We start from the raw sequence: 13,837 nt of genomic DNA, 5'->3' as shown, positions 1-13,837 counted from the left end.
CTCTTTTTTTCTTTTTTATGGTATTTGTTAAGTGCTTACCATGTGCCAGGCACTGTTCTAAATGCTAGAGTATATATAAGGTTGGACACAGTCCACCTCTCACTTGGGGTTCATAGGTTTTATCCCCATTTTACAGATGAGGGAACTGAGGCACAGAGAAGTTAAGTGACTTGCCCAAGGACACACAGCAGACAAGTGTCAGAGGTGGGAATTAGAACCTAGCTATTTCTCTCTCTCTCCCTCCTCGCCCCCCGCCACCTTTTAGAGTGGAAACTCCTTGTGGGCAGGGAACATGTCTTATGCTTCTGTTGTACCTACCCAGGTGCATATAGCGTAGTGCCCAGTGAGCACTCAATAAATGCCTTTATTATTACTGCTGCTTCTCCTGCTGCTACTGCTATTACTCTAATGGCTTCAGAGTAAGAAATGCACATCCTAAAAAAGCAACAGAGATCCACCTTTTCAGAAGATAGTATTAGTTTTGCATACTTGACCAATTCATACCGGACTGTTGGATCTCTTTTAGAAAATCCTTATGGTACATCTTGGATTTTATTCTTTCTTTGAGTATTTGAATTGTCTTTAGGAAATTCAAGCTTTATTTCTCATTCAATCAATCAGTGGTATTTATTGAGGGCTTACTGTGTGCAGGACATTGTACTAAGCCCTTAGGAGAGTACAATATAAAAGAGTTGGTCAACACGTTCCTTGCCCATAACAAACTAGAACTAAAATAGAGCTAAGCATTCAAAACCAATGTGAGAAGCATGTCACCTAATGGAAAAATCATGGACCCAAGCGTCAGAGGACCTGGGTTCTAATCCCAGCTCTGCCACTTTTCTACTATGTGACCTTGGGCAAGTCACTTAACTTCTCTCTACCTCAGTTACCTCATCTGTAAAATAAGGGATTAAGACTGTGAGCCCCACATGGGACATGGATTGTGTCCAACCTGATCAGCTTGTGTTTTAAACCCAGCAATTAGTACAGTGCCTGGCATATGGTAAGCACTTAACAGATAACATTTTTTTAAAAAATTATTGAATTTTTTGAGAAATTATGTTCACTGTAGTCAGTCAATCAGCAAAACTTTAAAGAGCATCTTCAGGGTAAAGAAAAATTCGCATAGTCAGCTTAAAATTTTGCATAAAGAACCCAAATCTGGTATGAAGAAGGACTCATGGAGCATTCATTAAATGTGGCTCAATTTAGAATGTGATCTTTGCCTAAATAAAATTTAAGTCATCCTGTGGTCACTTTTTTTTTTGATATTTAAGTGCTTACTATGTGCCAGGCAATGTACTAAGCACTGGGGTAAATACAAGCTAATCAGGTTGGACACAGTCAGTGTTCCATGAGGAGCTCACAGTCTTAATGTCCAATTTCCAGATTAGGTAACTGAGAAACAGAGAAGTGAATTGACTTGCCCAAGGTCACACAACAGATAAGTGGCAGATCTGGGGTTAGTATCCAGGTCCTTCTGACTCCCAGGCCCATGTATTATCCACTAAATCATGCTGCACCCATCAGGGACAGTAGGATTTCTTGATTTAATTTCTCTGCTAAGCACGGTGGAGTGTAATAATGATGGAGGGTAATAAATATTAATCTAGTTATGATTTTGAAATGACACACTGAATTTTCTTTAAGGGTAATGTTGCCAAATAGAGTATACCACCTACTGATATTTCATGTGCTGTTATAATAACTGAATGATTGATAATCACATCGTTAGTCAATGACTAATTAATTTCCTTCCTTGTTGCCAGAAATCAAGTGGATAAGAAAAGTCACTTCCAAGAATTACTAGAGTTTTAGACCACAGTTTTCTATTAACTGCCAGATGACATCAAGCAATGATGTTTGTAGTAAAAAGGATTAGCAATTTGGTATCAGTTACATATTGGTAGATATGTCCTGTTAGGTGCGTTAACATACTATTTTGTGGGATTTGCATGATGCTGAAGGTCACAGATGGTATTAAGTCATAGCAGATACCAGCAAAGGACCCATTATTACAATAGGATAGAAAAGAGTTATATTTTATGGAAAATCAGTGGCCAGAGGTTGCTCTCTGGTTCCAGTCCACTTTAGTTACTGAATTTGTAATTAATGGGTCAATTACATTTTAAGGCAATCCAGACCTAATGAACTATGGAAATCCAAATTTTTAAAAAGTAACATACCCTGATTGTCTGTTATCTCAGCAACCAGAACAAACCGCAAACTCTCAGTTGCTGCCTTTTAAAAATAATACTGGGATCACTGAACACATTAAGTACATGTACGATGCTTCTGTTCACCTGGCAGTTAGTTGAACACAACCAGTGATCATTAGCACCAAATCAGTTGCCATTTTCATTCAGATCACAGTTTTGTCATGCACTCTGTTGACAGCATAACAATGTTTGAAAGGGGATAATTAACTGGATTAGTTCTGTTGTGTGCTGTATATTTTGAGAAACCAAGAAATATTTGGAATGAAATGAAATAATTTGTCATATTAGTGATATAATACTAATGCCAACTTTTTTGTCTTACATTCCTTTTCATTCATGAATCATTTTTTTATTTTAATGAATCCATCATTTTTGATGGAGTATTGAGTAGTCATAATGTTTTTAAAATGGTAAGATTTTAGACTAATCGATTTCCGACGTAGAAATTAACACTTCATGAAACAGAAACCATACAAATGAGCAACATCCTTCATCTAATTTTTCTGTTTCTCCTCTTCATTGAATGTAAATCCTGTCTTACCAACACCCTGTTCTTGGAATTCGTACTGATTGGAGTAGAATACTAATGAATTATTATTTTTTTCACCTTCTACTAACTATGTGTTCTATAGTTCTGCAAGGGCCATTTCTTTAGATCAGGAATCAGGCACAAAGATAAGTCAGCCCCAACTGTCTCCTCACAAAGTGTCAGCTTTATAAATTTCTCATTTTCAGAGACTCTTTGCTGTTATGCTTTTTGGGGTTTTAATATTCCAAACTTTAATTCTCTATCTTTCACACAGAAAATGGACTTCTGGTCCACTGTGTTGGTTAGAGGCTTGAATTCTGAGTTCAGGGGCTTCTAAGGCAGGATTTTAGGGAATACAGGGATAAGTAATAATCATTGTGGTAATTGTTAAGTGCTTATTTCGTGCCAAGCATTGTACTGAATCTTGGGATAAATACAATATAAACAGATCAGGGACTGTCCTTGTCCCGCTTAGGTTCACAGTCTAAAGATGTCTCCATATTGACCCTCAAGGTGGATATAATACAGGTGTGCCTTTGTTTTTCCAAGGCAAAGTTTATGCTTTTCAAGTGAGTTTATTTGGAATGGGAATAACATCGTAGTTATATACTGTATTATGATCTCTAATTTCATATACCAAAAGACTATTATAGGTAATGTATAAAAGCTTTAGCCTGAATGTGAACCCAAAAGAAAAAATTCCATTTGGGTCACTGGGTGACAGACCACTTCCTGTGAAGCCTAATTTCATGCCCATCAAGATTCATTTTCTGTTGTACTTGATTTCTCAAGCAGAGAGGGGGGTGGTAGTACCTTCTATTTATGTGTGCAGGAATATTGCTAATAGAGGCTTTCTTCTACATGCTAATATGGATTTTTACTCCCCAAAATAACATCTCCATTTCCATGCCTCAAATTATATGATAATCATTTTGCGTATTGCGTCAGAAAAACATCATGGTGTTTATATTCTCAAATGAGGTGTGTGAAATTGCCAGTAATAAAGGAGAGGATATTACATTAGGTATTTCAATGATTAATAAATTGCAATCGTGATTTTGAAAATATTAAAAATATGGAAGCAGGTTGCTATAGAGTGTATGTAAAATTAGCCTAATATTCCTTTAATCATAATAATGTATTTTTTCAGAGTTTTTTTCCTTGAAGATGGCAGTCTCAAGATATATAATGTTACCAAATCAGATGCAGGAACATTCACTTGTATAGCAACAAATCAATTTGGCATTGCCAAGAACACTGGGACCCTGGTTGTAAAAGGTATTTTATTTTCTTCATTTGTGCCTTATGAATGTTGCAAATATATAATGTGTTTGATGACATGCACTTTAGTCTTAAATAAGAGATGAAACAAATTTCATTTTAGGTTTATGCTAGAGCTGAATTATCAACACTGTGGATGTTAGTTTCTGATGCCTCTCTCAAAATGGAATTGTTTCTGGACATGACAATACAGCAACACTGAGTCACTGAACTTCTCTAGTGTACAGTGACAAGTCCTGTGGAACCAGGTTTAGAAGTGAATATTCTTAGGAAATTGCAAACATAGCATCAACAACTCATTAAGTATAGAAGATACCTTCCACTTCAAAATATTTGAATTTGTTATGCATCAGTGAATGTTCTACCGTATTAGGTTACTCAGACTTTGATGAACTAATTCACTCCATCTGTAATTTGTTATGCTGAGTTTATGGATACTGAAACATTCTTCCTATTTACAATTACAATTATTTATAGACAATAGAAGTAGTCAAACTAGTGCAGTATTGAGCATTCAATGTTCAGAACAGACCCCTCTTCAAAGGAGCCAGGGACTAAAACTTAAGCTTAAATAATAGTGCAACTCATAAGCTCCATATTAAAGCCCTACCTATGTAAAACTATAGAAACCACACCATTTAAAATAGTAATAAAGAATTCCCTATTCATGAGGTCTTCAAAATAATCCGTAGCCTGATTATGAAAATACACACACATTCCCAAAGGACAGAATTAGGAACTGAAGTGTCTATTTTACTTTATTGAATCTTAGCACATAAAACTAACACATCCACTTGAATCTGTGTCACTTGCATCAATTCACCACTTTTCCTGATGGAAAAAATGACTCTCTAGATGAAGTAATCTAAGTTGCTAATTAAATAGAAACATTTAAATTGGTCAGTCAGAACTTCCTTGTAGCTAGAGATTTTTAAAAATTTATTCGAGAATAAAGTTAAGCTTTGATTGTCCTTTCAGCCATCTCAGTCAACAACAACAACAAATCTCCCAAAACTCCACACCCAACTCTATCACTGGGAGAATTTCACTCAAGTGTCTCTCTATCAAATTATATTATGGGGATGACAAGTTTTGTCTGAAGAGATCGAGGCAGAGGTAACATAAGAAATGTGTCAGAAATTCATTTGAGGTGTCATATTTGGAATAGAGTGATTGAATTGTCACAATAAGCAGTTTTTAAGACATAAAGGGATTTAGTGCTATCTAAACAAGCCATATCTGTGTTTCATAACATGGGAAAAAGGTGAGGAATGTTCTATCATTATCCATAATCATTATCACAATTATTTTTGTGAAATTGGAAAGTTATTTCTTTTTTAAAGTTTTGGAAAATGGTAGAACTACCAGCAAGAGAGGGAAAAACAGAGAGATCAGTAAATATAAACTGTCACGTATGCAGTTTGACATAGAAATAGGAAATTGGCATATCCTGGATTTAAAAATAGCCAGTTGAGGCTTCAAGTGAGTCTAAAATGTAGTCTTCCTGATGGATATGTGCTGCAGCTGGATTTAGATATGTCCATGTTAAATGAACGAGAATAACCTCTCTTTGGTCCTTCACCCCAAACTGCAACACAGCTTAGTTCAACACCTGACCACCTAAAATACGATGAGTTTAATACTACTAATATCAGAATGTATTTACCAGCTGTTATAACTGTAATCTCCCAAGCTCTTAGTACAGTGATCTGCACACTAAGTGCTCAATAAATATGATTGATTAATATATATCCAAATTGCATGTGCATGTGCATCAGCTATAAATTAAGGCATTTCAGTGACATTTTTTCCTCTAAAAATATAAGCAGATTTCAGTCTAGAATGAAGAAGCTAGGTTAACAGCAGTGAAACTACCCAGTGAATCAATCAATAAAAAGTGTTTACTAAGCACATAGGGTATGCAGCACATTAGACTGAGTGCCTGGAAAAGCACAATCAAGTTAGTAGACATGATGTCTTCCATGAAAGGTCTGACAATCTAAATGGGGAAACAGACATTAAAATAAAATTACATATAGAAGGAAGAAGGAAAAGGATAGGAACACAAGATGGTGCTTAAATAATAGGGTATGTAAGATATGTACAAAAGTGCTGTGAGAAGTTGTGAGTACTTGCGTGGTGTAGAAAGTACTGGAAAGGCAATAGGGTGGGTGTTAGGGAGATTTCTAGATTATTTGGGGAAGGCGTCCTGTAATTTTATACTCTGCCACTTCCCCTATCTGTAATTTATTTTATTTTCTGTCACTCCCACTCTCTCCTTGATGTTAGGGATCATGGCTACCAACTACTGTGTTGTACTTTCCCAAGTGCTTAGTACAGTGCTCTGCATCCAGTAAGAGCTCAGTAAATACCACTTATTGATTCACATTTCAGAATAACTTTGAGGAAGGGAGAGCTGGGAGAGCTGTGGTCTGTCAAAATTGAAGGGTGGGAGGAGTTCCAGGAAGCAGATAGGGCATGAGTAGGAGGTCAGTAGTGAGAGAGATGAGAAAAAGACATAGAAAGTAGGGTTAGTTTGAGAGCAAAGAAGAGTGCAAGCTGGATATAGTGGGATAAGAGAGAGGATAAGCAAGAAGGAGGGAGAGCTGACCTAGGGCCTTAAATCCAAAGGTTAGGAGTTTTTGCTTGAAGCAGAGAGGAATAGGCAAACGTTTGCATTTTTTGAGGAGTTGAGAGAAGACAGTTTGCTGTTTTAGAACAATGACCCAGGCAGCAGAGTGAACTATATCCTGAGAGGAGAGAGATGGAACCAGGGAGTTCAGAGAGAAGGAAAATGCATGGAAAACGGTGTGGACTAGTGCCAAAAATATGGGCCTGGGAGTCAGAAGACCTGGATTCTGATCCCAGTTCCACCATTTACCTGCTGCATGACTAGGTAAATCACTTAACTTCATTGTGACTCAGATTTCTCATCTGTAAAATGGATTTCCTGTGTCGTATGTTGTATGTCCCATATGGGACAGGGACTCTGTCCCACTTGATTATTTTGTATTTGTCCCAGTGCTTAGTACAGTACTGGACACATATTAAGTTTTCATACTAAGTTTTCAGAATAGTGGTTGTTTGGATAGAGAGGAAGGGACAAATCCTGTAAATATTGTAGGTGAAGAGCCTACAGGATTTGATAATTAACAGTGGTATTTACTGAGCATTTACTGTGTGCAAATACAGCGTTATGTTGTCTGCAATACCACACAGTTGGTAGACACATTCCCTGTCCACGGTGAGTTTACAGTCTAGAGAAGGAGACAGACATTGATAGAAATAAATAATTTATGATATGTGATTTATAATATATAATGTCCTGAATTAAAGGTTGAGAGAGAGTGAAGGACAATGCTATGGTTACAGACTTGAGAGACAGTGATAATGCTGGTGTTAACTCTGATGGGAATGTTAGGTGGAGGAAAGGATTGAATAAATAATATGAAGATCTCAGTTTGGGGCATGATAAGCTTGCAGTGAGGAAGGACATCCCCTTTAGAGATGTCTTGAAGGGAGGAGGAAAAGTGAGTTTGCAGGAAAGGGGAAAGATTAATCAATCAATCAATGGTATTTATTATGCATTTACTGGGTGCAGAGCACTGTACTAAGTGCTTGGGAGAGTACAATAGAAGAGTTGGTGCACTTATTTTTGTTTTTAGTTTTTTTTATGGTATTTGTTAAGCTCTTATATGTCTAGCACTTTCTAAGTGCTGAGTAGAAACATGTTTTTTCATTTATTCAATTGAATTTATTAAGTGCTTACTGTGTGCAGAACACTGTACTAAGCACTTGATCAGGATGAACACAGTCCCTGTCCTTCGGGGCTCACAGTCTGAGGTGGAGGGCAGAGGGTTTACTCCCATTTTACAGATGATGTAACTGAGGTACAGAGAAGTAAAGTGACTTGCCCAAGCTCACAAAGCAAGCAACTGGCAGAGTTGGGATTAGAACTCAGCTCCTCTGACTCTCAGTCCCATGCTCTTTCCACTAGCCATGCTGCTTTTCTACATGTTCCCTTCCCACAAGGAGTTTACAATCTAATGAGGAAACGGATATTAAAATAAAATGTTCATTCAATAGTATTTATTGAGCGCTTACTATGTGCAGAGCACTGTACTAAGCGCTTGGAATGAACAAGTCGGCAACAGATAGAGACAGTCCCTGCCGTTTGACGGGCTCACAGTCTAATCGGGGGAGACGGACAGACGAGAACAATGGCAATAAATAGAGTCAAGGGGAAGAACATCTCGTAAAAACAATGGCAACTAAATAGAATCAAGGCGATGTACATTTCATTAACAAAATAAATAGGGTAATGAAAATATATACAGTTGAGCGGATGAGTACAGTGCTGAGGGGATGGGAAGGGAGAGGGGGAGGAGCAGAGGGAAATGGGGGGAAAAGAGGGTTAAGCTGCGGAAAGGTGAAGGGGGGGGTGGTAGAGGGAGTAGAGGGAGAAGAGGAGCTCAGTCTGGGAAAGCCTCTTGGAGGAGGTGAGTTTTAAGTAGGGTTTTGAAGAGGGAAAGAGAATCAGTTTGGCGGAGGTGAGGAAGGAGGGCGTTCCAGGACCGCGGGAGGACGTGGCCCAGGGGTCGACGGCGGGATAGGCGAGACCGAGGGACGGTGAGGAGGTGGGCGGCAGAGGAGCGGAGCGTGCGGGGTGGGCGGTAGAAAGAGAGAAGGGAGGAGAGGTAGGAAGGGGCAAGGTGATGGAGAGCCTTGAAGCCTAGAGTGAGGAGTTTTTGTTTGGAGCGGAGGTTGATAGGCAACCACTGGAGTTGTTTAAGAAGGGGAGTGACATGCCCAGATCGTTTCTGCAGGAAGATGAGCCGGGCAGCGGAGTGAAGAATAGACTGGAGCGGAGCGAGAGAGGAGGAAGGGAGATCAGAGAGAAGGCTGACACAGTAGTCTAGCCGGGATATAATGAGATCCCGTAGCAGTAAGGTAGCCGTTACTTTACCTTACGTGGAGAGGAAAGGGCGGATCTTGGCGATATTGTAAAGGTGAAACCGGCAGGTCTTGGTAACGGATAGGATGTGTGGGGTGAACGAGAGAGACGAGTCAAGGATGACACCAAGATTGCGGGCCTGAGAGACGGGAAGGATGGTCGTGCCATCCACGGTGATAGGGAAGTCTGGGAGAGGACCGGGTTTGGGAGGGAAGATGAGGAGCTCAGTCTTGCTCATGTTTAGTTTTAGGTGGCGGGCCGACATCCAGGTGGAGACATCCTGGAGTCAGGAGGAGATGCGAGCCTGAAGGGAGGGGGAGAGGACAGGGGCGGAGTGGAAATGTACATAAGTACAGGGGACTTAAGGTGGGATGAAGATCAAGGGCTGAAAGCGTACAGATCCAAGTGCATGGGCAATGCAGAAAGGAGAAGGAATATGGGAAATGAGGGCTTAGGGAAGGCCTCTTGGAGGAGATGTAATTTTAGTAAGATTTTGAAGGTGGGGAGAGTGGTGGTCTGTCTCTTAGGAGGGGAGAGAGAGGTCCACTCCAGATGTGGGAAAAGGGTTGGGGGTGAGATAAACAAGATCAAGATACAGTGAGTAGGTTGGTGCTGATAATAATTGTGGCATTTGTTAAGTGCTTACTATGTGCAAAGCACTGTGCTAACCAGGTTCTACACAGGGTTCATAGCCAAAGGAGGAAGGAGGACAAGTATTGAATCCCCATTTTTCCAGGTGAAGGGACTTGACTAAGGCACAGAGAATCAGCCAATAAATCAAATGTATTTATTGAGCAATTAGTGTTTGCAGAGCACTGTACTAAACACTTGGGAGAGTACAATATGAATATGATGCATTTTAATACAACAGAGTGGGTAGATACATCCCCTGCCCACAGTGAGCTTACAGTGTGGGGGGGGGATATACATTAATATAGATAAATTATGGATATGTATATAAGTGCTGTGGAGGTGAGGGAGGGGTGAATAAAGGGTGCAAATCCAAAAGCAACACAGAAGGGAGTGGGAGAAGAGGAAATGAGGGCTTAGTCAGTAAAGACCTCTTGGAGGAGATGTATTCTTGCTAAGGATTTGAAGGTGGGGAGAGTGATTGACTGTCGGATGTGAAGAGGTAGTGAGTTTCAGGCCAGAGATGTGATGTCAAGAGGTTGGCAGTTTGATAGATGAGATTGAGGTACAGTGAGTAAGTTGGTGCTTGAGAAGCAGAGTACTCAGTCTAGGTTTTGGTAAAAAAAAAATCAGTGAAGTAAGGTAGGAGGGGGCAAGGTAATTGAGCGCTTTAAAGCCAATGCTAAGGAGTTTCTGCTTGATGCAGGGGTAGATGGGCAACCTTTGGATGTTCATGAAGGGTGGGGAGACATGGACTGAATGATTTGTAGAAAAATGTCCCAGGCAGCAGAGTGAGGTATGGACTGAAGTGGAGAGAAACAAGATGTAGGAAGATCAGCAGAGAGCTTATGCAGTAGTCAAAGTGAGATAGAAAGTGTTTGGCTCAGCATGGTAGCAGTATAGATGGAGAGGAAAGTGTGGATTTTAATGATACTGTGAAGGTTGAACTGACAGGATTTGTTGACAGATTGAATATGGGTTATATATATAGTGGGTTATTGACTTGACTGGGATCACACAGCAAGTAAGTGATGGAGCCAGGATTAGAACTCCGGTTCTCTGACTCCCAGGCCTCTGCTCTTTCCACCAGGTCATGCTGCTCAGAGGAACAAAGTGGGTGGGCTGTGTTGTAAGTAGGTCAGGTCTAGAGAGGTAAATTTGGGAGCCATCCACATGAAGAGGGTAGTTGAAGCCGATGAACTATCCAAGTGAATGAGTGTAAAGTGATGAGAGAAAGAAACAAAGAACAGAGCCTCGAGGGACACCTGCAATTAGGTATTAGGAGAGAGAAGAAGAGCCACTGAATGAAATTGAGGAAGATCAACCAGAAGGAAAAGAAAAGAAACAGAAGAAAAGTCACTGTGTCAGTAAAACTAAGGTTAGATAGTGTTGCCATAAATGAGCTATAGGATGTTTTAGTGGTCTAACCTTCTGATTTGAAGTCTCTATCATTCCTGAAAATCCTAATCAAAATCACAGTAGTATGCGATTCTGTAATTCTTCGAATTCCTGAGGGAACTAAATCTATTTCCATGTGTTTTCTTGAAAGTTTTGCTAAACAAGTCATTTATCTGAAAATCTGGCTAAGAAAAATATGAGAAAATATGAAATATGTGATTCTCTTCTCCTCCGTCATTTTTTCTCCTGAAGCCCTCACTGAAATTACTAATTTAACACGTATGGGATCATAAGGTGGCCATTAAAGAGATTTCAGTTAATCTCTACTGAATTATTCCAATGTTTCAGGAGGCTGAATTTAGTGAAGATTCATAATTTGAGGGACCACAATCCGGATGACCTCCAGCATAATCATTATGCTGGATTATCTATGTTTACCTGCCCTGATTTGTCTTAAAGCACAGTTCATCTCTGTAATTGTATGCATCTCTACTTTTTTGTTTTACAATTTGAGAATATTCAGGTTGTCTACAAAATATTTTCTGCTTTTAGTTGCTTTTGAAAGGAAAAGTAAAGCTTTATTTTTCATTCTTACCAATTATCTTTGTCCTGTAATATATAATTTCTTCAGTTATAGACAGTTTTTTTGTTCCTTTCAAATACAATTCTGAAGAATTCCAATGATTTTTTTTACAAGTCCAGTAATCATGACAGAGTTTCAGAAGATAGAGTGTCAAATGAGTGTACATAAAAGTAATGACTTTAAAAGTGTGTTTTAATTTCAGGTTCCAAATTTCAGGTTTCAACCTGCATCAGAAAATGTATTCTCAATGAAATGTACTTTTTGTTGTGAAGCAGAAAACCTCTTAAAAGTCCCAATCCTTTAATTAAATATATTTAGTGACAGTGCTATAGTGGATTTTCTACCTCTAACTTCTTTGACTATAAACATCTTCTTTAGAATGTTGTCTAATTGAGCCCTTTCTTAGCCTTATATATAGTAAATATTCAACTACATATGAAAGGATATTTTTTGATCCTTTTTAAAATCACATCTCCTCCATGAAGTCATCCCCTCTAAGTTGTCATTTTCCCTACTCCCTCTCCCTTCCACATCGCCTGTGCACTTGGATTTGTACCTTTAAGCACTGAATATTCACTTCTCCATAAGCCCCACCGCATTTATATACATAACTGTAATTTATTTTATTGCTGGTCTCCCCATTTAAGCTGCAAGCTCCTTGTGGGCAGGGAATCTATCTGCTAACTCCATATTCTCCTGAGTGCTGTGTACAGTGCTCTGCCTACAGTAAGCACTCAGTAAGTACCATGAGAAGTAGTATGGCCTAATGGAAAGAGCCCAGGCCTAAGAGTCAGAGGACCTGGGTTCTAATCCTGGCTCTGTTACTTGTCCACTATATGACCTCCTCTGTGTTTCAGTTCCTTCATTTGCATAATGGGGATTCAGTATTTGTTCTGTGAGCTCCATGTGGGACCTGATTATCTTGTATCTATTCCAGTGCATAATATAGTGCATGACACGTAACATTTAACAAAAACCACAAACAAGAATAATGATACTACTACAATAGATAATTTCCCTACATGATACCTATTGTCCAGAAATATACATGGTCATGGCATAAACACTCCGTGCTTGTACCAATTTTATAATGTCCTTATGATTACGAGTTTAGAGTCCCAAGTAAATTGTGTCTTAAAAATTAGCATAGAGTGACTTTAACAGGATGGTACAAATCAATCAATGAATTTGAGGAAAGCAGGTATTTTGTTTTTCTCTGTCAATGGGCTTATCAACCTCAATCATCCAAGAAAAATTGCTATTAGAGAATATATGAAAACATGATCATTACAAGCATTGGCTGTTTCCCAGCATACTTTTTTATGAGGTCTGGCTTATGTGAGATGGAATACATACTGAAGTTATCTGTGCTGTAGACTTGACATATCTGCTTCTCATGCTGGGGCAAGGGAGCATTTTTTTTTCATTCAGATGATAAAGTACCATTAGTACTGATTTTACACACAATAACACAAAACATAATTGCGAGCAGGTTACAGAACAACTAATATGGAAATGGATGAAAACAAGTTGCAAACAGCTTTAACCTCTAAAGTCCAATATATTATTTAGACTTTATTTACTGAATGCATATTACTAACAGGTATATGACATTCCAGTAAAAAAAAAATAGAAAAGTATTGGTTGTGGCATTTGGAAATTATTAAAAAGCATAGTAACAGTGTGGTAAAAATCTGTTTTGCGGGCAACATTTGTTTTTGTTTCCCCCTGGAGAAGTTTTGGATGTTCAATTATAGGCCTCATTGCTTCAGCATTATTTTCAACTGAAATGTCGAAACTTGGAAAAGCATATCTAATGTGCAAATTAAGTTTATTGCTGCTCATTTAGTTGTTTATTCTTTGTGAGAGAAGTCTTTATTATACTTCAAGCATACAAAATGTCTTATCTGTTTTTCTCTTTTGGAATGGGGACATGCATTAACACACGAGTATACTTTTAGTAACCAAGATGAATAGATAATTGGAAATCAAGAGACTTTAAAAGGCATATAAAAGGATTTGAGGTAGCAGCATAAATAGAATTTTGTAAAACAAAACCATAAATAATATTTTCAGAAAATGGCTAGGCATATTTGCTAACCATCATATCTTGTTTGGTGATGGCATTAGATGAAACTCCAGGGGAAAATCACCTCCTAACATGAATCTCATCTGAAATATCATTTTTTTTTCTAATATGAGAAGAAAATTTATTTTCCACAAAAATGATTTATATGGATATA

The 13,837-nt window shown here is 38.6% G+C and overlaps 1 protein-coding gene across 1 annotated transcript in view; it reads left to right on the top strand.

Annotated features, from left to right (window-relative positions):
• Positions 1-13,837, top strand: part of CNTN6 (contactin 6) — a 361,761-nt gene that overhangs the window by 287,928 nt on the left and 59,996 nt on the right. Inside the window, exon 12 of the mRNA XM_029049898.2 lies at positions 3,899-4,026. Coding sequence (XP_028905731.1) covers positions 3,899-4,026 — 128 coding nt within the window. The remainder of the gene's footprint in view (positions 1-3,898; positions 4,027-13,837) is intronic.

The sequence above is a fragment of the Ornithorhynchus anatinus genome, chromosome X1, assembly GCF_004115215.2.
Source record: "Ornithorhynchus anatinus isolate Pmale09 chromosome X1, mOrnAna1.pri.v4, whole genome shotgun sequence".
Lineage (NCBI taxonomy): Eukaryota > Metazoa > Chordata > Mammalia > Monotremata > Ornithorhynchidae > Ornithorhynchus > Ornithorhynchus anatinus.
The sequence above is the reverse complement of the archived record's forward strand: the minus strand, read 5'-3'. Positions and strand labels throughout refer to the sequence as shown.